Below are 27011 nucleotides of genomic sequence, written 5' to 3' on the forward strand. Positions count from 1 at the left end.
TTTTACTTTACAATATTGTATTGGTTTTGCCATACCTCAACGTGCATCCACCACGGGTGTACATGTGTTCCCCATCCTGAACTCCCTTCCCACCTCCCTCCCCATACCACCACTCTATGGAGAACAGTGTGGAGATTCCTTAAAAAATTGGAAACTTTCTAAAAAAAAAAAACAAATTGGAAACTTTCTTTTTAAAAATAATTTTACTTATTTATTTTTGGCTGCACAGGCTTTTTCTAGATAAGACAGGTGGGGGCTACTCTCTATTATGGTGTATAAGCTTCTCATTTCGGTGGCTTCTCTTCATGTGGAGCACGGGCTGTAGGTGGTAAGGGCTTCAATACATGCAACATGTTGACTCAGTAATTGCAGTTCCTGGGCTCTAGAGCATAGGCTCAGATTTTGTGGTGAACTGTCTTAGTTGCTGATGTCATCCAGCCATCTCATCCTCTGTCGTCCCCTTCTTCTCTTGCCCTCAATCCCTCCCAACATCAAAGTCTTTTCCAAAGAGTCAACTCTTCGCATGAGGTGGCCAAAGCACTGGAGTTTCAGCTTCAGCATCATCCCTTCCAAAGAAATCCCAGGGCTGATATCCTTCAGAATGGACTGGTTGGATCTCCTTACAGTCCAAGCAAAACTAATACAATATTGTAAAGTTTAAAAATAAAATAAAATAAAACAGAAAACTAAAGAAAAAAAAAAAAGAGTCTTCTCCAACACTACAGTTCAAAAGCATCAATTCTTTGGCGCTCAGCCTTCTTCACAGTCCAACTCTCACATCCATACATGACCACAGGAAAAGCCATAGTCATGACTAGATGAACCTTTGTTGGCAAAGTAATGTCTTTGTTTTTAATATGCTATCTAGGTTGGTCATAACTTTCCTTCTGAGGAGTACGTGTCTTTTAATTTCGTGGCTGCAGTCACGATCTGCAGTGATTTTGGAGCCCAGAAAAATAGACTCTGACACTGTTTCCACTGTTTCCCCATCTGCTTCCCATGAAGTGATGGGACCGGATGACATGATCTTCATTTTCTGAATGTTGAGCTTTAAGCCAACTTTTTCACTCTCCACTTTCACCTTCATCAAGAGGCTTTTTTGTTCCTCTTCACTTTCTGCCATAAGGGTGGTGTCATCTGCATATCTGAGGTTATTGATATTTCTCCCGGCAATCTTGATTCCAGCTTGTGTTTCTTCCAGTCCAGCGTTTCTCATGATGTACTCTGCATATAAGTTAAATAAACAGGGTGACAATATACAGCCTTGACGAACTCCTTTTCCTATTTAGAACCAGTCTGTTGTTCCATGTCCAGTTCTAACTGTTGCTTCCTGACCTGCATACAAATTTCTCAAGAGGCAGATCAGGTGGTCTGGTATTCCCATCTCTTTAAGAATTTTCCACAGTTTATTGTGATCCACACAGTCAAAGCGTAAGCACTTTCTTATTAATACTCACAAAATGGATTCACCTGTGTCTTTTAATAATGCCTCATCAGCTCCCTGTTTACTTAACAAATTACCCTGAGAAAACAGGAAAGAGAAGGTAAATCCAATTCCCTGTGTATGACATACATGGAGAAGATATTTCTAAATATCTTTTTCCCAAAGCAGCATTTGTAGGAAAATATAACAATCTCTTGGAGAAGGCAATGGCAACCCACTCCAGTACTCTTGCCTGGAAAATCCAATGGAAGTAGGAGCCTGGTAGGCTGCAGTTCATGGGGTTGCTGGGAGTTGGAAATGACTGAGCGACTTCACTTTCACTTTTCACTTTCATGCATTGGAGAAGGAAAAATGGCAACCCACTCCAGTGTTCTTGCCTGGAGAATCCCAGGGATGGGGGAGCCTGGTGGGCTGCCATCTATGGAGTCACACAGAGTCGGACACAACTGAAGTGACTTAGCATAGCATAGCATAGCATTACAGTCTCTGAAGCCTAAGGAAAATATTACTTAAATTGCATGGATAAATAATCAGAGAAAAACAAAATCGTCATTTAAAATATGTGCATTAATATAAAGAAAATGTTTAATAAGTAGTGCTTTTATTATGTGAAAAGGTGTAAGAAATATTTGACTAGTCCTGCCAAGTTCAACTGAGTTTGTACACAGAGCTTGGATGAGATACAAGAATCAATTATGAGTCACAGTATAATGAAATATGCCCCAATTTTGCAATATCAGGAATGAAGGATATTGTGGCTCAAATATTATCAGTTGAACCACAATGAGAATATAATCCTTGAAAGCAATGACATGGTTAAGTCACCATATTTGTTTTGAGAGTACAATTGAAACCAAATCAATTGTTAACTCAGCTCACTAACCCTGCAATTATATAATTATTGAAGTGATCAGACCATAAAATTTGAGACTAAATCATCAAGAAAAACCAGGAAGTGAGTACAATTTGTTATTATTCAGGTTAATGAATATTGTTACATCTCATTTATATGTTTTAAAGTAGCATTTCCATATGGGTTTGTGAATTTAAGAATTTTTTTTTTTATTAAAGAGTAAATGGTGGTTTACTAACAAGAATGCTATTCATGGGGTCCTAAAGAAGCCGCATAGCAATAAGTATTGAGTTGTTCATTAATTTTTCCTAAATTAAATGGTTTTCATTTATAGAAATAAACTATAAAAATGACATTCCTTATTTAAAGGAATAGCTGCTTCCCAGTAAAGGTTTTGCCCATCTACTTATTCATTTGCTAAGGCAAAATTGTAAAATAAAAGAAAAGGAGTGTGCATTGTATGAACTAAACTGAGTGTAGGCAATTATTTAATTTGGTAGCGGAAGTTACAGTTTCTTGTGCTTTTGGTCTTTTATCAGAAAAGGAAGAAATTAAGGCATTGCATCAACCAAACCTTTATGGAAGTAAATTAGGAGAGAGTGCCACCAAAATATTCCCATGGGTATCTACCTATATTCTAAAGTGATATATTACTATGCTGTGTTGTTTTCGCACAGGTGGTTAGTTGTGTCTGACTTTTTCCAACCCCATGAACTGCAGCATGCCAGTCTTCCCTGTCCCTCACTATTTCCCGAAGTTTGCTTAAACTGACATCCACTGAATCTATGATGCCGTGAAGGCATCTCATCTTCTTTCATCCCCTTCACCTCAGCCCTCAGTCCTTCACAGCATCAGGGTCTTTTCCAGTGAGTCAGCTCTTCCATTGAATATTCAGAACTGATTTCACTTAGGATTGACTGGTTCAATCTTCTTTCAGTCCAAGGGGCTCTCAGGAGTCTTCTCGAACACCACAGTTCAAAAGCATCAATTTTTTGGCACTCAGCTTTCTTTATAGTCCACACATGACTCACATCTACACATGACTACTAGAAAAACCAAAGCTTTGATTAGATGGACTTTTGTTGGCAAAATAATGTCTCTGCTTTTTAAAATGCTGTCGAGGTTGGTCATAGCTTTTCTTCTAAGAAGCAAGCGTCTTTTAATTTCATGGCTACAGTCACCATCTGCAGTGATTTTCAGATCAGATCAGATCAGATCAGTTGCTCAGTCGTGTCTGACTCTTTGCAACGCCATGAATTGCAGCACACCAGGCCTCCCTGTCCATCACCAACTCCCGGAGTTCACTCAGACTCAAGTCCATTGAGTCAGTGATGCCATCCAGCTATCTCATCCTCTGTCATCCCCTTCTTCTCCTGCCCCCAATCCCTCCCAGCATCAGAGTCTTTTCCAATGAGTCAACTCTTCGAATGAAGTGGCCAAAGTATTGGAGTTTCAGCTTTAGTATCATTCCTTCCAAAGAAATCCCAGGGCTCATCTCAGTGATTTTAGAGCCCACCAAAATAAAGTCTGTCACTGTTTCCACTGTTTCCCCATCTATTTGCCATGGAGTGAAGGGACTTGTTGCCATGATCTTAGTTTTCTGAATGTTGATTTTCAGCCAACTTTTTCACTCTCCTCCTCTTTCACTTTCTTCAAGAGGCTCTTTAGTTCTTCTTTGCTTTCTGCCATAAGGGTGGTGTCATCTGCATATCTGAGGTTATTGATATTTCTGCCCACAATTGATTCCAGCTTGTGCTTCATCCAGCCCGGCATTTTGCATGATGTACTCAGCATATAAATTAAATAAGCAGGGTGACAATATGCAGCTTTGAGGTACTCCTTCCCTGATTTAGAACCAGTCTTTTGTTCCATGTCCAGTTCTAACTGTTTCTTCTTGACCTGCATACAGATTTCTCAGGAAGCAGGTCAGGTGGTCTGGTATTCCCATCTCTTTAAGAATTTTCCAGTTTGTTGTGATCCCCATGGACTGTGGCGACAGTCCATGGGGTCATAAAAAGTCACACGACTGAGCAGCTAACACACACACACAAACGTGCAAGGTGATAATATACAGCCTTTAAGTACCCCTGTCCCATATTTCAAACAGTCCATTGTTCCGGGTCCAGTCCTAACTGCTGCTTCTGTCCTGCATGTAGGTTTCTCAGGAGTCAGGTCAAATTGTCTGTTATTCCCTTCTCTTTAAGAATTTCTGACAGTTTTACTACATTCACTAGTCCTTTAAACTAGTGAAAGTCACCTAAACAAAGTGGGCTTCAGTTATACAAATTATAAAATGTGGAAGTAGGCATACATAAACTCTGTATGCTTTCAAACTCTACTTAGGTTACCTGCAAATTATACTGGTTTTTATAATAATGAGGAAAGGAGGAGAATCAATTTAAATATTTCTGTACTTTTTACAAAGGAAACTAAATTTTTTAAAGAATACCTTGAACCAATTAAAAATTATTAGAAAAAAGCCCCATTTAAGGGTTATCATAAGAGTTTTATTTTATCCATAGTCTATGATAGTGTATTTTGAAGAAGAAATAATGATTTTGAACTTCAGATAATATTTCTTCAGTTCAGTTCAGTTCAGTCCCTCAGTCGTGTCTGACTCTTTGCGACACTTTGCCATGAGTCGCAGCACGCCAGGCCTCCCTGTCCATCACCAACTCCCGGAATTCACTCAGACTAACGTCCGTCGAGTCAGTGATGCTATCCAGCCATCTCATCCTCTGTCGTTCCCTTCTCCTCCTGCCCCCAATCCCTCCCAGCATCAGAGTCTTTTCCAGTGAGTCAACTCTTCGCATGAGGTGGCCAAAGTACTGGAGTTTCAGCTTTAGCATCATTCCTTTCAAAGAAATACCAGGGCTGATCTCCTTCAGAATGGACTGGTTGGATCTTGTTGCAGTCCAAGGGACTCTCAGGAGTCTTCTCCAACACCACAGTTCAAAAACATCAATTCTTCGGTGCTCAGCCTTCTTCACAGTCCAAATGTAACATCTATACATGACCACTGGAAAAATCATAGCCTTGACTAGACGGACTTTTGTTTGTAAAGTAATGTCTCTGCTTTTCAATATGCTGTCTAGGTTGGTCATAACTTTCCTTCCAAGGAATAAGCGTCTTTTATTTTTTTCATAGTTTATTTTATTTTTTAATTTTACAATATTGTATTGGTATTGCCATATATCAACATGAATCCGCCACAGGTATACACGTGTTCCCCATCCAGTGATTTTGGAAAGTTGAAGGGAAATTGGAGAGAGTTCTGTAGGTGAATTTTGAATTTCATTCATTATCGTCATGAAGGATACTTTAAAAGTTTTGTATTCTATCCTCAAATGTATTTTCACCTTTTATTTCTTATAGGAAACACATCCATTTTCTCTTTGAATGGTGGAAAACGATTAGCAATGAAAAAACACACAAGACCCACAGAATTCATTCTTATGGGGCTATCAGATGACCCAGAGCCTCAGATTGTGATTTTTATCTTTTTAATCATCACATATATATTAAGGGTGACTGGAAATTTGACCATCATCATTCTCACCTTGGTAGACTCCCATCTACAGACACCTATGTATTTTTTCCTCAGGAACTTCTCTTTTTTTTTTTCCTTTTTAAAAAATTTTTTTTATTTTATTTTTTAACTTTACAATATTGTATTGGTTTTGCCATATATCAACATGAATCTGCTACAGGTATACACATGTTCCACATCCTGAACCCTCTTCCCTCCTCTCTCCCCATACCAGCCCTCTGGGTCGTCCCAGTGCACCAGCCCCAAGCATCCAGTATCATTCATTGAACCTGGACTGGCGACTCGTTTCATATATGATATTACACATGTTTATATTAGAAATTTCCTTTACAACTGCCTGTATTCCTAGATTTCTGGGTACAATTATCACCAGGGATAAAACAATTTCATACGATGATTGTACAGCTCAGTTGTTTTTCTTCATTTTCTTGGGTATCACTGAATTTTATCTTCTAACTGCCATGTCCTATGATTGCTATGTAGCTATCTGCAAACCCCTGCATTACACAACCATCATGAACAACAGAGTCTGTGTATTGCTTGTCTTTTGTGCTTGGCTGGCAGGGTTCTGAAACATCTTCCCACCTGTTATTCTGTTTCTTCAGTTAGCTTACTGTGGTTCTAATATCATTGATCACTTTGCTTGTTACTATTTCCCCATTTTGCAACTATCCTGCTCAGACATGTGACTCCTTGAAGTGATTGGTTTTTACTCTGCAGTAGTGATTCTGCTTTTTACTTTGGCATTAATGATTCTATCCTACATGTTCATCATCAAGACAATTCTGAGACTGCCTTCTGCCAGTCAGAGAAAAAAGGCATTTTCTACATGCTCCTCTCACATCATTGTCATTTCCATCCCTTATGGAAGCTGTATATTCATGTATGCCAATCCTTCAGCAAAAGAAAAGGCATCCTTTAACAAAGGAGCATCTATTCTGAATGCTTTTGTTCCTCCTATGATGAATCCATTTATATATTCACTGAGGAACCAGCAAGAGAAACAAGTCTTCAAGGAGACCATCCAAAAGTTATCTTTTTCTCCAGAAAATGCAAGTGATTATATCATTAAAAAAGTAAAGTTCTTGTCATTGCTTTCTGTTACTCATAATCTGCCCAAACTCTTTCAGTACAGTTGTATGAGCCCTTTTCATCTGTTCCCATGTTAAAAAATTCCCCACACTGAAGCTAATTAACTGTATAAAGTTGAATATTTCTTCAGAATTTTATATAAATTTTTTATTCAAATATATTTGGATGAAGTAAAGAACACAGGTTGGTATTACAATTTTATAGGCCATTTAGTTTGATGAAAAGAATGTCAAACTTGATGTGGACTTCTGAAATTTTCATTCTACCAGGTAATAGAAATGACATTATTAGGAATTTTTATTCTATCTGGAATTTTCATGAAATCAAACAATGACAATCACTAGAGGGTTGTAAATTAAATATCTACTTAAATATTTTTAAAGTTTGGAAACTGAAGTATATTTGAACTCCTTATACTATTATAATACTTTTATAATAATGAGAGAGAAGAAAGAGGAGGGTAGAGTTAATATTTTTTCAGCAATTAATATAGTCCAGGCCTATTCTAATTATTTTCTTCATATTGGCTAGTTGAATCTTGTGAACAGCTTTATTCCATTTTCAGTCACTCATTCATATCTAACTCTTTGTGCTCTCATGGACTGCAGCACACAAGCCTTCCCTGTCCTTCACTAGCTCCCTGAGTTTGCTCAAACTCATTTCCATGATCTAGTAATGCCTTCCAAGCATCTTATCCTCTGTTGCCCCTTTCCCTTCCTGACCTCAATTTTTTCCAGCATCAGGGTGTTTTCCAGTGAGTGCTTCAGCTTCAGCATCAGTCCCTCCAATGAATATTCAGAGTTGATTTCCTATAGGACTGACTGGCTTTATCTCACAGTCCAAAGGATTCTTCAGAGTTTTCTCTAGCAGCATAGTCTAAAAGCATCAATTCTTGTGTGCTCAGCATTCTTTATTGTCCAACTCTCACATCCTTAAATGACTACTGAAAAACCCATAGCTTTGACTATACGGATCATTGTTGACAAAGTGATGTTTCTGCTTTTTAATACACTGCCTAAGTTCATCAAAGCTTTTTTTTTTTAATTTAATTTTATTTTTTAACTTTACAATATTGTATTGGTTTAGGCATATATCAAAATGAATCTGCCACAGGTATACACGTGTTCCCCATCCTGAATCCTCCTCCCTCCCCATACCATCCCTCTGGGTCGTCCAAGAGCACCAGGCCCAAGCATCCAGTATCGTGAATCGAACCTGGACTGGTGACTCATTTCATATATGATATTATACATGTTTCAATGCCATTCTCCCCAATCATCCCACCCTCTCCCTCTCCCACAGAGTCCAAAAGACTGTTCTATACATCAGTGTCTCTATTGCTGTCTCATATACAGTTTTATTGTTACCATTTTTCTAAATTCCATATATATGCCTATTATACAGAGTGAAGTAAGCCAGAAAGAAACATCAAAGCTTTTCTTAAACAACTTTCTGAGGTAACTGTTATTGATTTACTCTTGAAGATATTTTTACCTTATCTCTTCCTCTGGAAATGTTTCATATGACTGTTTTTATTTCACAGCCATGATGAAAAGGTAACATTTGAGTTAATTTTAATTGGCAATAGAGAAGAACAAGAAAGAAAAGGGATCCAGATTGGAAAAGAAGAAGTAAAACTTTCATTGGCAACAGCATGATACTATACAAAGAAAACCGTACAAATACCATCAGAAACTGACTAGAATAATCAGTTAAGTTAGTAAGGTTGCAGGATACAAAATCAATTCACAGAAATTCATTGAATTCCAATACACTAGTAACAAAAATCTGAAAGAGAAAAAGAATCAACGCCATTCACCAAGGCATCAACAATAAAATATCTAGGAATAAATGCACAAAAGAGCTGTATAAAGAAAATTATAAGACATTGATGAAAGAAGTCAAAGATGACATAAACAGATGGAGACACATATCAATTCTTGAATTACAAGAGTCAATGTAACAAAATAGAAAGCCCAGAGACAAACCCAAGCACTTTTGTGCACCTTATCTTCGACAAAGGAGGCAAGAGTACGCAACAGAGGAAAGATAGCCTCTTCAATAAGTGGTGCAGGGAAAACTGGACAGTTATGTGTAAAAGAATAAAATTAGAACACTTCTTAACACCATTCACAAAGATAAACTCAAAACGGATTACAGACCTCCATCTCCTTATGTTTTGGAAATAAAAACAAGTAGGACCTTATTAAACTTAAAAGCTTTTGCACAGCAAAGGAAATCATAAACAAGATGACAAGACAACCCTCAGAATGGGAGAAAATATGTGCAAATGAAGCAACTGACAAAGGATTAATCTCTAAAAAAGCAACTCATGTAGTTCAATAACAAAAGAACAAGTCATTGAGACAATGGGCAGAAGACTTAATAGAGGGCTATTTCTCCAAAGAAGAGATAAAGATGGCTAATAAACACATGAAGAAATACTCAACTTCACTTGTCAAAACTACAATGAGGTAAAACCTCACGTCGGTCAAGATGGCCATCATCAAACAAATGCTGGAGAAGATGTGAAGAAATGGGAATTCTCTTGCACAGTTGGTGGGAATGTGAATTTATAGAGCCACTATGAAGAATAGTATAGTGATTTCTGTTAAAAATAGGAATAAAACTTCCATACAACCCAGCAATCTCACTACTGGGTATATATTCAGAAAATCACAATTCTAAGACACAGGTACTCCAGAGTTCATTGCAGCACTGTTCACAATAGCCAGGACATAGGAGCAACCTTGATGTCCATTGGCAGATGGAATGGATAAAGAAATTGTGGTAAGCACATGGACAGAGGAAGATGTCAGGCTATAGTCCATAGCATCACAAAGAGTTGGCCATGACTGAGCACAAATGCACAACAATAAGCTGGGTTGTAAACTGGTTCATAACAAGCCAAGCATCCGTATAAATGAACAAACGGGAATCAAATATAGTGAGGTAGATAAAGCTAGAGCCTGTTATAGAGTGAAGTAAATTAGAAAGAGAAAAACAAATTTTGTATATTAACACATATATATGGAATCTAGAAAAATGGTACCGATGAACCTACTGTCAGGGCAGCAATTAGAGACACAGACATAGAGAACAGACCTGTGAACATAGCGGGTGATGGTTTGGAGAAGGTGGGGCAAATTGAGAGACTATAATTGAAACTCATACATTAAAATATATAAAACAGATAGCCACTGAGAAGTTGCAGTGCAGCATGGTGAGATTAACCCCAGCCTCTATTACAACCTAAAGATGTGGGCTGGGGTAGGAGGTGGGAGTGAAGTCAAAAAGGAGGAGACATATGTATACTTGTGACACACTCATGCTAACATATGGCAGAAATTAACAAAACATTGTAAAGCAATTACCCAACAATTAAAAAACATTGAAAAATAGTATTCAGCATGATTGAATATTTCCTGAATTTCTAGAAAGAGTGTTTCCTGTCAAAATCAAAACACAGGTCTCTCTCAGGCGCTGCTGATCTGCCTTTTACTGTCTGTCCTAATTTTGTAAGGAATATTGTGAAAACATGGAATTAAAAAACATTTCAAAGAGGGAAATGAGGTCAGTTCCAAGGTTGAGTGGAATGATGAGCCCAAAGGAAGGGTAATACATGAGAGAATGATGAGAATTTGAATGGCAAAAAAAAATGTATATACTATAATTGGTAGTTCAGTTCAGTCATTCAATCATGTTCAACTCTTTGAAACCCCATTGACTGCAACAGGCCAGGCTTCCCAGTCTATCCCCAACTCTTGGAGCTTGCTCAAACTGATGTACATTGAGTCAGTGATGCCATCCAATCATTTCATCCTCTGTCGCCCCCTTCTCCTCCTGCCTTCACTCTTTCCCAGCATCAGGGTCTTTTCCAGTTAGTCAGTTATTTGCATCAAGTGGCCAAAGTATTGGAGCTTCAGCGTCAGCATTAGCCCTTCCAATGAATGTTCAGGATTGATTTTCTTTGGGATTGACTGGTTTGATCTCATTGCAGCCCAGGGGACTCTCAAGAGTCTTCTCCAACACCATAGTTCAAGAGCACCAATTATTTGGCACTCAGTACTCTTTATGGTCCAAATCTCACAACCATACATGACTACTGAAAAAAAAAAAAACACATAGCTTTACCTAGATGCATCTTTGTTGACAATGTCTGCTTTTTAATATGCTGTCTAGTTTGGTCATAGCTTTTCTTCCAAGATGCAAGTGTCTTTTAATTTCATGCCTGCAGTCATCATATGCAACGATTTTGGAGCCCAAGAATTTAAAGTTTGTCACTGTTTCCATTGTTTCCCCGTGTATATGCCATGAAGTGATGGAACCAGATGCCATGATCTTTGTGTTTTAAATGCTGAGTTTCAAGCCAGCTTTTTCACTCTCTTCTTTTACTTTCATGAAGAGGCTCTTTAGTTCCTCTTCACTTTCTGCCCAAAGGATTGTGTCATCTGCTTATCTAGGTTATTGACATTTCTCTCAGCAATCTTGATTCCAGCTAGTCCTTCATTCAGCCTGGCATTTCACATGATATACATTGCGTATAAGTTAAATGAGCAGGGTGACAATACACAGCCTTAGCGTTCTCCTTTCCCAATTTGGTACCAATCCGATGTTCCATGTCCAGTTCTAACTTCTGCTTCTGGAACGGCATACACATTTCTCAGGATGTAGGTAAGGTGATCTGGTATTCCCATCACTTTAAGAATTTTCCACAGTTGGTTGTGATCCACACAGTCAAAGGCTTTGGCATAGTCAATAAAGCAGAAGTAGATGTTTTTCTGGAACTTTGTTGAAGTTTCTATGGTCAAACGGACGTTGGCAATTTGATCTCTGGTTCCTTGACCTTTTCTAAATCCAATTCTAACATCAGGAAGTTCTCGGTTAAAGTGCTGTTGAAGCCTCACTCAGAGAATTTGACCATTACTTTGCTAGAGTGTGAGATAAGTGCAATTGTGCAGTAGTTTGAAATTCTTCATGGTGGAGAGTTCTGACAAAGCGTGGTCCACTGGAGAAGGGAATGGAAACCACCTCAGTACTCTTGCCTTGAGAATCACAGGAACAGTATGAAAGTGCAAAAAGATATGACACTGAAAGATGAACTTCCCTGGTCGGTAGGTGCCCAGTATGCTACTGAACAAGAGTGCAGAAATAACTACAGAAAGAATGAAGAGATGGAGCCAAAGTGAAAACAATGCCCAGTTTGGACATGACTGGTGATGTAACTGAAAAATGATGCTGTGAAAGTGCTGCACTCAATATGCCAGCAAATTTGGAAAACTCAGCAGTGGCCACAGGACTGGAAAAGGTCAGTTTTCATTCCAATCCCAAAGAAAGGCAATGCCAAAAAATGCTCAAACTACCACACTCATCTCACATGCTAGCAAAGTAATGCTCAAAATTCTCCGAGCCAGGCATCAGCAATACATAAACCGTGAACTTCCTGATGTTCAAGCTGGTTTTAGAAAGGGCAGAGGAACCAGAGACCAAATTGCCAACACCCGCTGGATCATGGAAAAAGCAAGAGAGTTCCAGAAAAACATCTATTTCTGCTTTTTTGACTATGCCAAAGCCTTTGACTGTGTGGATCACAATAAACTGTGGAAAATTCTGAAAGAGATTGGAGTACCGGACCACCTGACCTGCCTCTTGAGAAACCTATATACAGGTCAGGAAGCAACAGTTAGAACTGGTCATGGAACAACAGACTGGTTCCAAATAGGAAAAAGATTATGTCAAGGCTGTATATTGTCACCCTGCTTATTTAACTTATATGCAGAGTACATTATGAGAAACACTGGACTGGAAGAAACACAAGCTGGAATCAAGATTGCCAGGAGAAATATCAATAACCTCAGATATGCAGATGACACCACCCTTATGGCAGAAAGTGAAGAGGAACGAAAAAGCCTCTTGATGAAAGTGAAAGTGGAGAGTGAAAAAGTTGGCCTAAAGCTCAACATTCAGAAAACGAAGATCATGGCATGCAGTCCCACCACTTCATGGGAAATAGAAGGGGAAACAGTGGAAACAGTGTCAGACTTTATTTTGGGGGGCTCCAAAATCACTGCAGATGGTGACTGCAGCCATGAAATTAAAGCATCCTTACTCCTTGGACGGAAAGTTATCACCAACCTAGATAGCATATTCAAAAGCAGAGACATTACTTTGCCAACAAAAGCCCATCTAGTCAAGGCTATGGTTTTTCCTGTGGTCATGTATGGATGTGAGAGTTGGACTGTGAAGAAGGCTGAATGCCGAAGAATTGGTGCTTTTGAACTGTGGTGTTGGAGAAGACTCTTGAGAGTCCCTTGGACTGCAAGGAGATCCAACCATTCCATTCTAAAGGAGATCAGCCCTGGGATTTCTTTGGAAGGAATGATGCTGAAGCTGAAACTCCAGTACTTTGGCCACCTCATGTGAAGAGTTGACTCATTGGAAAAGACTCTGATGCTGGGAGGGATTGGGGGCAGGAGGAGAAGGGGACGACAGAGGATGAGATGGCTGGATGGCATCACCTACTCGATGGACATGAGTCTGGGTAAACTCTGGGAGTTGGTGACGGACAGGGAGGCCTGGCGTGCTGCGATTCATGGGGTCGCAGAGTCGAACACGACTGAGAGACTGAACTGAGCTGAACTGGTGATGTAACTAAAGTCTGATGCTGTAAAGAATGATATTTCTTAGGAACCTGGAATGTTAGGTCCATGAATTAAGGTAAATCAGTTCAGTTCAGTTCAGTTATTCAGTCACGTCCAACTCTGTGACCCCATGAAAAGGTAAATCAGAAGTGGTCAAACAGGAGATGGCAAGGCAAGAGTGACCATCAACATTTCAGAATCAGGTAACTAAAATGGATTGGAATGGGTAAATTTAACTCAGATAACTTTTATATCTACTACTGTGGATAAGATGTAGAAGAAATGGAGTAGCCCTCATAGACAACAAAGGGCTAGTCTGAAATACAGTATTTGGGTACAATATCAAAAACGACAGAATGAGCTCTGTTTGTTTCCAAGGCAAACTTGCAATATCACAGTAATCCAAGTCTATGCCCCGACCAGTAATGTTGAACAAGCTGAAGTTGAATGGTCTATGAAGACCTACAAAACCTTCTAGAACTAACACCCCCAAAAGATGCCCTTTTCATCATAGGGGACTGGAATGCAAAAGTAGGAAGTCAAGAAATACCTGGAATAATAGGCAAATTTGGAATATAGAATGAAACAGGGCAAAGACTAATTGAGTTTTGCCAAGAGAACACACTGGTCATAGCAAACACCCTCTTGCAACAACACAAGAGAAAACTCTACACATGGACTTTTCCAGATGGTCAATACTGAAATCAGATTGATTATATTCTTTGCAGCTGAAGGTGGGGAAGCTCTATGTAGTCAGCAAAAACAAGACTGGGAGCTGACTATGGCTCAGATCATGAGCTCCTTACTGCCAAATTCAGACTTACATTGAAGAAAGTAGGGGAAATCACTAGACCATTCAGGTATGACCTAAATCAAATCCTTTATGATTATGCAGTGGAAGTGACAAATAGATTCAAGGGAATAGATCTGAGAGAGTGCCTGAAGAACTATGGACAGAGGTTCGTGACATTCTACAGGAGGCAGTGACCAAGACCATCCTCAAGGAAAAGAAATGCAAAAAGGCAAAAATGGCTGTCTGAGGAGGTCTTAAAAATAGCTGAGAAAAGTAGAGAAGCGAAAGGCAAAGGAGAAAAGGAAACATATGTCCATTTGAATACAGAGTTCCCAAGAATAGCAAGCAGAGGTAAGAAAGACTTCCTCAGTGAACAATGCAAGGAAATTTAGGAAAACCACAGAATGGTCAAGACTAGACATCTCTTCAAGAAAATTAGAGATGCCAAGGGAACATTTCATGCAAATATGGTCACAATAAAGTACAGAAATTGTATGAACCTAATAGAAGCAGAAGATATTAAGAAGAGCTGGCAAGAATACACAGAAGAACTGTAAACAAAAAAGATCTTAATGACCCAGATAACCATAATGGTGTGATCACTCACCTAGAGCCAGACATCCTGGAGTCTGAAGTCATGTTAGCCTTAGGAAGCATTACTATGAACAAAACTAGTGGAGGTTATGGAAATCCAGTTGAATTCTTTCAATTCCTAAAAGATGATGCTGTTAAAATGCTGCACTCAATATGTCAGTTTTCATTCCAATCTCAAAGAAAGGCAATGCCAAAGAATGTTCAAACTACTGCACAACTGCACTCATATTTGGTAAGGTGCTGGCATGGGGTCGCAAAGAATTGGACACTACTGAGCGACTGATCTGATCTGATCTGATCTGGCAATAAAAGCATGAGCACTGAAAAATGCTTCCAGGGAGACTATGTGAAAATTAATAGACTTTGAAAGCCCTGTTTTTTTATTTGATTGCTCATTATTACGCCTCTAATTTATAAAACAAGTCTTTTATTTTTTCATTTCCTGAGAAGAGTACAGCCTTCCTGGCCATGTCCATGAAGGTTCACTTGACTTTCAGATTCCTTAGGGTATATATAAAGGGGTTCAGCATGGGGATTACTGAGGTGTTTAGCACAGCCACTCCCTTGCTCAAAGGCACCCTGTCCTTTGCTGATAGGTTCATGTACATGAGAATGTAGCCGCCATAAAAGATGGAGATAACAATTTGTGGGAAGAACACGTGGAAAAGGCCCTTGTCTTCTGAGTGGTGGAAGAGATCCTCAAAGTTGTTCTGATGATATACGGATAGGACAGAATTATTAATACCAAAATGAACATTAGGGTAAACACAGCAATGGGAAAGCCCATCATCTCTAGCAATTTGGTGTCTGAACAAGAAATGTGTGAAAGGGAAATAATCACAAATAAAATGATCAATAGCATAATCAAGTTGTCTGAACAGCATGAGTGATGAGAAAATGATTAAGGATGAAGTTAACCAAGAAGCCAAGACAAGTAGTGTTCAGAGTCTACTATTCATTATGCTCATGTAATGTAGCTGTTTGCAGATGGCAATGTCATGGTCAGAAGCCTTATCAGCCAGTAGGCAAAACTCAGTGACTCCCAAGAGAATGAAAAACAAAAAACAAACTGAACCATACAATCAGTAAAAGAAAAGATTTTCTCTCCTGTAATAATGGTGATAAGGAACTTGGGTACAGTGACAGTTGTGGATGAAACCTCTAATATGGAGAAATTTCTGAGGAAGAAATACATGAGGGTCTGTAGGTGGGCACCCAGCAGGATTAGGGTGATTAATGGTCAGGTTTCCCGTAATGCTGAGCATGCAGGTAGTGAGTAGAAAGACACAGCTCACAACGTGAAGTTGTGGGTCATCTGACAGTCCCAGAAGGATAAACTCTCTAATTTCTCTGTAGTTTCTCCTTTTCTTCTTCTTTTGAGTATCCTTCAGGGTAAAACACAAAGAGACTTAAAGAAAAGGAAACTATTCACAGATAGCACAAGAATTTATTTCTGGAAGGACTATGCCGTACTATTTTAACTTGGGAGATCTTTGAAACAACTTATCTTTTAAAACTTTTTTTTTCCATATGCCAGTGTGTGTTTTTCATAGAATATTTCTTTTAAAATAACACCCGTGGCAGATGCACGTTGATGTATGGCAAAACCAATACAATATTGTAATGTAAATAATAATAATAATAATAAAATTAAAAAAAATAAATAAAATAGCTATTTCACTGATTGAAATGGGGTTAAAATATGCTTAAAATTTTTATCCATATCACATACTCTAAATGCAAAGAGGAGGAATTTTAACCTAGGCTTTTCTATGTATTTGAAATACTGGAATAGAAATGCTATCTGTCGATCTTTAAATCCTTTCCTAAAATATTTCTTTCCCAATGGGAAACTCCTCATCTTTTCTTCAAATTCAGTTAGATTGCATTATTTCCTATTCTTTTACCTGATTTCTTATATTATTATTTTGCTAGTTAATTTAGAAAATCCAAATATGTCAGGGAAAAGGTCACTCAAATGGGTCTGTCTCCCAAACGAAAGTCCTTGGACTTAAATCTTCAACAATATGAAAGACTTCTAAGTTTTCACTCTGAGTCACATCCACCTTCATAACTTCTGACTCCTTATCTGAATCACACCTGTTGGATTCACTATTGTGACCATCTCGAGTACAGGAGACAGGGTTTCTGAACTCTGAAATCTAATACCTGAAGATTTGATGTGACAAAGATGTAATAATAATAGAAATAAAGTGCACAATACACAAAATGAGCTTGAACCATCCTGTAACTAGCCTCCACCCAGGTCCTTGGAAAAGTTGTCATCTGCTAAACTGATCCCTGGTACAAAAAGTTGGGGAAATTGTATACAGACTCCAGAGTACAGAGGAGGCAGAGTGGATTTTTCATAGACTGGATCTGTGTCATTGGCTAAGGAATCTAAATTGTATGAATATCTAACATCAAACATAAAACATTATCTTTCAGAGAACATTTTTTCTTCAAAATCTCTGCCATCTAAATATTATTCTCTCTATGTGTGTGTGTATATTCTGCTTTCTATCCTATGTTGTATTTTTTTTTATTTTATTTTTAAAATTTACAATATTGTATTGGTTTTGCCAAATATCGAAATGAATCCACCACAGGTATACCCGCGTTCCCCATCCTGAACCCTCCTCCCTCCTCCCTCCCCATACCATCCCTCTGGGTCATCCCAGTGCACCAGCCCCAACATCCAGTATCGTGCATCGAACCTGGACTGGCGACTCGTTCCATATATGATATTATACGTATTTCAATGCCATTCTCCCCAATCATCCCACCCTCTCCCTCTCCCACAGAGTCCATAAGACTGATCTATACATCGGTGTCTCTTTTGCTGTCTCGTACACAGGGTTATTGTTACCATCTTTTTAAATTCCATATATATGCGTTAGTATACTGTATAGGTGTTTTTCTTTCTGGCTTACTTCACTCTGTATAATAGGCTCCAGTTTCATCCACCTCATTAGAACTGATTCAAATGTATTCTTTTTGATGGCTGAGTAATACTCCATTGTGTATATGTACCACAGCTTTCTTATCCATTCATCTGCTGATGGACATCTAGGTTGCTTCCATGTCCTGGCTATTATAAACAGTGCTGCAATGAACATTGGGGTACACGTGTCTCTTTCAATTTTGGTTTCCTCAGTATGTATGCCCAGCAGTGGGATTGCTGGATCACAAGGCAGTTCTATTTCCAGTTTTTTAAGGAATCTCCACACTGTTCTCCATAGTGGCTGTACTAGTTTGCATTCCCACCAACGGTGTAAGAGGGTTCCCTTTTCTCCACACCCTCTCCAGCATTTATTACTTGTAGACTTTTGGATCGCAGCCATTCTGACTGGCGTGAAATGGTACCTCATTGTGGTTTTGATTTGCATTTCTCTGATAATGAGTGATGTTGAGCATCTTTTCATGTGTTTGTTAGCCATCTGTATGTCTTCTTTGGAGAATTGTCTATTTAGTTCTTTGGCCCATTTTTCAATTGGGTCATTTATTTTTCTGGAGTTGAGCTGTAGAAGTTGCTTATATATTTTTGAGATTAGTTGTTTGTGAGTTGCTTCATTTGCTATTATTTTCTCCCATTCTGAAGGCTCCTACGTTGTATTCTTAGATTTTCTTTTTTTCTACATTGATATTCATTTAGTAAAATCTCTATTTTGTCAATATATTGGTATAATTCTTATATAAAAATGAAAGACTGTACTTTGTCTTGCTGTTTAATAGTAACAATAATAACAATAAATAATAATATAATAATAAAAATAAATAATAAATAATAATAACTATAATAACAATGCATAAATTGACCCAGTTTTTTTCAAGATCACTCATTTTGTGAATTCTCTTTCTTGCCTGTAGAATCCCAGGGACAGAGGAGCCTGGTGGGCTGCCATCTCTAGGGTCACACAGAGTCAGACACAACTGAAGTGACCTAGCATAGCATCGGGAGAGAACTTTCTGCAATAGAATATTTAATTTCAAGATATAGGTTTACTGATTTGTTGTATGTGCATGCTTAGTTGCTCAGTTCTGTCCAGCTCTTTCCAAACCTATGGACTATATCCCATCAGGCTCCTCTATCCATGAGATTCTCCAGGCAAGAATACTAGAGTGAGTAGCCATTCCCTTCTCCAGGGGATCTTCCTGATCAAGGGATCTAACTGGGTCTCCTGCATTGCCAGCATACTCTTTACCATTTGAGCTACCAGGGAAGCCTTGTTTTTAGTATGTAATGCATCATAATATTGTGAAAATTCTCAGTGTTTTTTTCTTCTACAAGCCTGAGCCTTTTCATTCACTTTACTGTATAAGAAAACTATAGCTACTCTCGATTTAGGGAAAATTCCAAATGAGATGAATGGTGGCCAATTCTACTGGGAAATCATGTAATGTTTAGGAGAAAAGGAGCATATCCTTTTGCTAATCCTTAAATATCAGAGGAAAACAATATCTTGAAACTTACAAAAACAACAGGCTTTACATTGTCTGTAGACAAATTCATGGCAACTTAATATTTGATAAATATTTACTAATGCAAGTGTAAAAGTCATTGTTCTCAATTAACAATGTTCTCTAATTATCAGCTGTACATAACTCTGATCTTTAAACCATTTCGGAATGTGAAGTGTCAACCATTCCTGGGATGTTTTTGGTAAAGGAAGAAGAATATACCCAAGTCTTTAAGACCACATTTCAGACTTATCTTTCCTTAGGACTTATCCATACTTTTCCTGATATTCCCATGGAATTTAGGATAACAAGCTTCATATTTCTTTCTCTCCCTTAAGAACTCTAATTAAAATAAATAAATTTGAATTTAAAAAAAGAATTCTAATGTCTTATATATCTCATGTTGAATCAGGCTTGTCGTTCATTTAGGGTGAAAATTAACCTATCCAATAAACTACTGCTTGCCAGAGGAAGCGGGGATGATTGGCACTGGCATATATACACTGTTGATCATTGTTCATTATTGCTCATCTCAGTCGCATTCAACTCTTTGTGGTCTTTTGGACTGTAGCCTGCTAGGCTCTTCTGTCCATGAGATTCTTCTGGCAAGAAATACAGGAGTGGGTTGCCATTTCCTCCTCCAGACAATCTTCCTGACCCAGGGATTGAATCTGTGTCTCCTGTGTCTCCTGCACTGCAGGCAGATTCTTTATCTACTGGGCCATTGGGGAAGCCATACACTATTGTTAAGTAATTATTATAAATTACTAACAAATCTAATTATTTTCACATAGTATCTCTAGAGTTGTTTTTCATTTCTCATATTTTTATTGCCAATTCTTGCCAAGGATATTAGATAAATTTTTTCCCCATTCAAATTCCCATCCTTCTCTCATACACTTCCCTTCCTTCAGGCTAGTCCTTCCACTCTATAACCATGAACTGACCTCATAATTCTTCTTTGAAATGTTTTTAATTCCATGTTTTTGGACAATATTTCTTTAAAAATTAAAGACAAGAGGCAGAGCAAGAGCACACAAAAGAGACTTGTGTTTTATGATTTCACCAGAAAACACTCTTTCTAGAATTTCAGGAAATATTAAATCATATAAAGCACTATTTTTAATTTACTCTGCAATGGCCATATGCATAATCTGTTCATCTCATTAGACTATTACATATACTCTCCTCTGCATATTGTGGCCTACCTAGTAGTTACGTGAAAACAATACAACTAAGAACATAATGCAGTTATATTTTTTGAGAACTCAAAAACTTTTCTCATTACTCAGCTTAAATCTTCTGTGCCATATAATTTATCAATATGAATATATACATTTAGGGAAACTGTGAAATACCCCCCTTTTTGGAAATATTTAATTAACATATATGCTGTAACAATTCTTAAAGAAAGGTTGAATAATGAATATTACCAGATACCATATATGACTACAATTTTTGTGGCCAGTTGTATATTTAAATAAATGGTTGATGTTATGCTGATTTTTCAATAATCAATAGCTAAGAGTTTTTGTAACTTTCTCATATTTGTGGCTATTTTGAGGTAATATCTTATAGATACAATTCATTCAATAATCTGCTTAAATGACAAACCTAATTAGTAGGGATAAAGAAACTCACATTGGCAAAGTTAATTGAGGTTAAAAAAAATTGTGAGTTCACTGTATTTTAAGCACTAGAAAATTGCATTGCTTTGGCAAATGTATTGATTAAAATTTATAAAATGTTCATACAAGATTATGCTATTCTGACACTGCTATTTTATTTTATTTTTTAATTTTTTCCATGAAGTCAAAACTTGAAATAATAATGAAGGATACTCAAACTCTTCCTACGTTTTTAAAACATTTACCTAGAAAGAGTATAATTGTAATTCACTAAGCCAAATTCTTCCTGATATTCATGTGCTATTATCAACTGAGAGACACAAATCCAAAATTTAATGAAAAACAAATAAAATATCTTATTAAAAAATACTGTGGAGATTTCAACTTTGTAAGAAATTTGTGGAATTACTATTTCCTCCACTCATGCTGAAACATTTATGATTTCCTAGCTTAATTGGAAATATTTGAAGATACTGAAGTTTAGACTTGATTGATGATTGTGAGTTCCTGATACCGTAAACTGTAGTCTGGGAGTTAAAAGAAGTGTAAATGAATTACAAAAGGGGAGTTTATGCTGATATTATCAGATAATGGAGCTCTCCACATAACTGTACAAACTCCTTAGGATTTAGTATAAATGTTTGCAATCTGCATGTAAACATTAATTATCAATATCAGAGGTAAACACAAATTTTCTGTAAAAGGGCAATATATCAATAATCTAGAATTTGCAGACCATAGTGTCCCTGTTGAAACTATTCAACTCTCCATCTTTGTAATACGAATGCTGCTATAAGCATTGTGTGAATGGAAGGGCTGAGGCATGTCCAATAAAACTTTTTGTTTTTTCTTTGTAATGCTATGTTACATTATCTTTTTTTTTTTTTTTACAATATTTTATTGGTTTTGCCATACATTGACATGAATCTCCCATGGGTGTAAATGTGTTCCCCATCCTGAACCCCCCTCTCACCTCCCTCCCCATACCATCCCTCTGGGTCATCCCAGTGCACCAGCCCTGAGCACCCTGTATCTTGCATTGAACCTGGACTGGTGATTCGTTTCACATATGATAATATACATGTTTCAATGCCATTCTCGGAAACCATCCCACCCTCACCCACTCCCACAGAGTCCAAAAGACTGTTCTATACATCAGTGTCTCTTTTGCTGTCTCACATACAGGGTTATCATTACCATCTTTCTAAATTCCATATATATGTGTTAGTATACTGCATTGGTATTTTCCTTTCTGGCTTACTTCACTCTGGATAATAGGCTCGTTTCATGCACTGCATTAGAACTGATTCAAATGTATTCTTTTTAATTACTGAGTAATATTCCATTGTGTACATGTACCACAGCTGTCTTTAACAAAAATAAGAACTAGGCCAAATCCACCCCAATGACATTTTTTAATATTACAGTATCTCCCCACTTTCAAGATTTTTCAGTTTTATCTTATTTTACAAACTACTCATTAACATGAAATACCATGTATATAGTTTACTAGTCAATTATGTTCAGGTTTATTGTCTATATTCTCTTACATCCCTCACCCCATGAAAGCAGGGACCTTTATCTACTTTGTAGATGAACTGATGCACTCCCAGCAGTGGTGTGCTGGAGCTTGCCCGGACCACATCCTGGGAGCCAATGGTTGCAAGTCCGTTCTCACCTCTGAGCTCAGTAAGGGTACACTGATAGCTTGAAGTCTGCCATGGTGAAAGACTCCACCTTCATTTGTGTATCCAACTAGTGATTCTTTTCATATTTTCTTTCTCAAATTCTTTAACAATAATACATGTTGCAATCAGTTGTTAAGGTTCCATTGATTAACAGGGATTGACTCTGCACATAAATTATTTAAATATGTTTATTTATTTTAAAATATTTATTGAGTATCCACTGCATGGCTGACAGATGTTCTAAATGAGAAGGATTAATGACTTCTGGTAAATGTTTAACAACTGCCTCTCTGGAGTTGTACAAATACAAATCTATTTGTAGAGATTCTCTGTTTCTATTATGTAAACTCAAAATTCAAGGGATATAAGCACCCTAACTTTCTTAAGAGTAAGTCCAGAATTTCTGGGAGAAAAAAGTAGATTCCTTAAACATAATCATACAAGAGTCAAATCTATATTAAATTTTCACACACTCAATATCACATGCTGTTTCTGAAGTTGTCTCACGTATCTCAGTCATTTTGCCTTTTTACATTTTTTATCCATATTTACAAAACTGACTCACATGTATCTTTTAATGATGCCTCATTGGCCCTCTATTGACTTAGATTCCCTTGGGCTCACAGGAGACAGATAAAATAAATCCAGTTCCATGTGTATGACATACATAGAGAAGAACATTCCTATTTTCTGTTTTTCAAAGCTGAGTTTATACAAAATGTTAGGCTTTGAAGCCTAAGGAAAATGTTACTTAAATTGTATAGATAACCATAGAATTACAAAATATTCACATAAAATCTTTGCATTAATACAAAGAAAATGTCTTAGTAAGTAGTGTTTCATATTATATGAAAAGGAGCAAGTGTAAGAAGTACTTTATGAGTCTGCCCAGGTGTAATTAAGTTTTTACACAGAGCTTGGGTAACAAAGAGCAACTATGCATTGCATTATAATGAAAATATTCCTCAAATTTTGCAGCATCAGGAATGAAGTATATTGTGGGTCAAATATTACCAGTCTAACCATAATGAGAACTATAAGCCTTGAGAGCCATGACAAAGGTAAATCACCATACCTGATTTGAGAGTACAAAAGAAACCAAATAAGTTGCCAACTCAATTCACCAACTCTGAATTTATATAAGTATGGAAGTAATCAGACTAAAATTTGAGACTAAATCATCAAGAAAAACCAGGAAGTAAGTATCTTTGTTATTTTCCAGTATAATAATATGATTCCTTCTCATTAAAATGTTTTAAAATAGTATTTGTTTATGGTTTTGTGAATTCAAAACCTTTTTCATATTAAAATGTGATTATTTACTAACCAGAAGACTATTCATAGAGTCCTAAAGAACCAGAACAGCATTAAGTTTTGGGTTTTTCATTAACTTTTCTTAAGTTAAATGGTTTTCTGTTACAGAATTAAAATGGCATTCCCTATGTAAAGGAATATCTGCTTCCCAGTAAAAGTTTTGACCGTCTACTGGGTCACTTTCTAAAGCAATATTGTAAAACAAAAGAAAATTGATGTGCTCATTGCATGAACAAAACTGTTTCTAGGCAATATTTACTTTAGTAGCAGAAGTTACACTCTCTTGTCCTTCTGGCCTTTTATTAGAAAAAGAAAACAATGATGTGGGAAAGGTTTGCATCAACCGAACCCATAAGAAAGCAGAGAACACCAAAAAAATATTCCCATGGATAAACACATATTCTAAAGTGAGATATTTACTATGTACACGAGTCATTTAAACTTATGAAAGTTTCCTAAACAAAGTGGGCCTCAGTTTTTCAAAATATAAATGTGGAAGAGGACTACATAACCTCTGTAAGCTTATAAGCTCTGTATTTAGATTATCTACAAAGCATACTGTGTTTTATAATACTGAGGAAAGAAGGATAAATTAAACATTATCATATTATTATCAAAGAAGCTAAATATTTTAAAGAATAATTTGAAGTCTTAATAAAGAAAACAGTAGAAAAAATTTCACAGTTTAAATGTTAACAGGTAACTTTTATTTCATCCATGGCCTGTGAGAGTGTATTTTTGAACATGAGAGCTCAATATTTAACTTCAGATAATATTCATTGAATGAAAGGTTGAATGGAAACTGGAGAAAGTTACTGTATGGAAACAGAGGTTTTAAATTTCAAACACTATGTTCATGATGGAAGCTTTAAAACTTTTGTATTCTATCCAACTATCTTTTAACATTTTTTATGTCCTATAGGGAGAGCAACATTTTTTGTTCTAATGAGGGAGAAAAGAATCAGAAATGAAAAACCACACAAGACCCACAGAATTCATTCTTCTGGGGCTATCAGATGACCCAGAGTTTCAGATTGTGACTTTTCTCTTTTTAATCATCACATACATATTAAGTGTCACTGGAAATTTGACCATCATCCTTCTCACCTTAGTGGACTCCCATCTACAGACACCTATGTATTTTTTCCTCAGGAACTTCTCTATATTAGAAATTTCCTTTACAACTGTCTGTATTCCTAGATTTCTGGGCACAATTATCACCAGGGACAAAGCAATTTCATACAACAATTGTACAGCTCAGTTGTTTTTCTTCATTTTCTTGGGTATCACTGAGTTTTATCTTCTAACTGCCATGTCCTATGATCGCTACGTAGCTATCTGCAAACCCCTGCATTACACGACCATCATGAACAACAGAGTCTGTGTACTGCTTGTCTTTTGTGCTTGGCTGGCAGGGTTCTTAAACATCTTCCCACCTGTTATTCTTTTTCTCCAGTTAGATTACTGTGGTTCTAATATCATTGATCACTTTGCTTGTGACTATTTCCCCCTCTTGCAACTATCCTGCTCAGACACGTGGCTCCTTGAAGTGATTGGTTTTTACTCTGCAATAGTGATTCTGCTTTTTACTTTGGCATTAATAATTCTATCCTACATGTTCATCATCAAGACAATTCTGAGACTGCCTTCTGCCAGTCAGAGAAAAAAGGCATTTTCTACATGCTCCTCTCACATCATTGTCATTTCCATCTCTTATGGAAGCTGTATATTCATGTATGCCAACCCATCAGCAAAAGAAAAAGCATCCTTGACGAAAGGAGTAGCAATTCTGAATACTTCTGTTGCTCCTATGATGAATCCGTTTATATATACACTGAGGAACCAGCAAGTGAAGCAAGCCTTTAAGGACACCATCCAAAAGTTTATCTTTTTCTCAAGTAAATGCAAGTATCTATAGCATTGAAAAATAAAGTTCTGATCAATGATTTCTTCATTCATATTCTCTCAAAACTATTTTACTATAGTTATATGATTCTTTTTTATTCATTCCTATTCTAAACTTCCCCACATGTTGAACCAAATAAATTGGATAAAGCTGAATATTGCTTCAGAATTTTCTGTAAATTGTTTTTATTCGCATGTACTTGATGAAGTATAAAATGTTACAACATAAGCCATTTTGTTTAAGAAAAAGAATCTCAGGAATAATGTGGATTTCTGAAATTCTCACTCTTACAAGGTACCAAAAATGAATACTATTAGAAAAATTTGCTTATATTGGCATTTTCATGAAATCAAATAACCACATACACTAGCAGGTTGGAAATAAAATATAAATATTTACTTAAATATTATTGAAAGATTATAAACTTAATCATATTCAAATTCTTTTTACTACTACTAATTTTGATAATAATGAAGAGAAGGACAAGAAAGAAGAGAGTAGAGAGAATTATGTTTAGCAATTACTACATTCCAAACTTATTCTAGAGAATTATTTTCTAGAAGAAAGAAATTTCTTCTTATTGCTTCACTGAATCCTGCCAACAATACTCTGAGGTGCCTGTAACTGTTATTCTTTTGCAGAAATATTACCTTATCTTTTCATCTGGAAATATCTTATAAGATTATCATCATTCATATGCATATAAAAATGTTAGAATTAAATTTTAAAATCTTACCTCTGTCAAGAATTTTCTCATTTTAGTCATAAATAGTTCAGTCACTCAGTTGTGTCCGACTCTGCAACACCATGGACTGCAGCACACCAGGCCTCCCTATCCATCACCAACTCCTGGAGATTACTCAAACTCATATCCTATGAGTCAGTGATGCATCCAACCATCTCATCCTCTGTCGTCCCCTTCTCCTCCCACCTTTCTTCTTTCCCAGCATCAGGGTTTGTTCACATGAGTCAGTTCTTCACATCAGGTGGCCAAAGTATTGGAGCTTCAGCTTCAACATCAGTCTTTCCAATGAAGATTCAGGAATG

General features: G+C 37.0%; 1 protein-coding gene and 1 pseudogene across 1 annotated transcript; both read left to right on the top strand.

Annotated features, from left to right (window-relative positions):
* Nucleotides 1–5716: 5716 nt before the first annotated feature.
* On the top strand, nt 5717–8597 carry LOC109558450 (olfactory receptor 6C3-like; annotated as a pseudogene).
* Nucleotides 8598–25025: 16428 nt separating this feature from the next.
* Nucleotides 25026–25976, top strand: LOC109558453 (olfactory receptor 6C3-like). Its single transcript, XM_019959859.2, has one exon. The coding sequence runs from the start codon at nt 25026–25028 to the stop codon at nt 25974–25976; it is 951 nt and encodes a 316-aa protein (XP_019815418.2).
* The last annotated feature ends 1035 nt before the right edge of the window (nt 25977–27011 follow it).

Source organism: Bos indicus, chromosome 5, assembly GCF_029378745.1.
Source record: "Bos indicus isolate NIAB-ARS_2022 breed Sahiwal x Tharparkar chromosome 5, NIAB-ARS_B.indTharparkar_mat_pri_1.0, whole genome shotgun sequence".
In the NCBI taxonomy this organism is placed as follows: domain Eukaryota; kingdom Metazoa; phylum Chordata; class Mammalia; order Artiodactyla; family Bovidae; genus Bos; species Bos indicus.

What these genes read in the sequence shown, in the direction of transcription:
- LOC109558453 (XM_019959859.2), top strand. Translation starts at nt 25,026, where the DNA reads ATGAAAAACCACACAAGACCCACAGAATTCATTCTTCTGGGGCTATCA.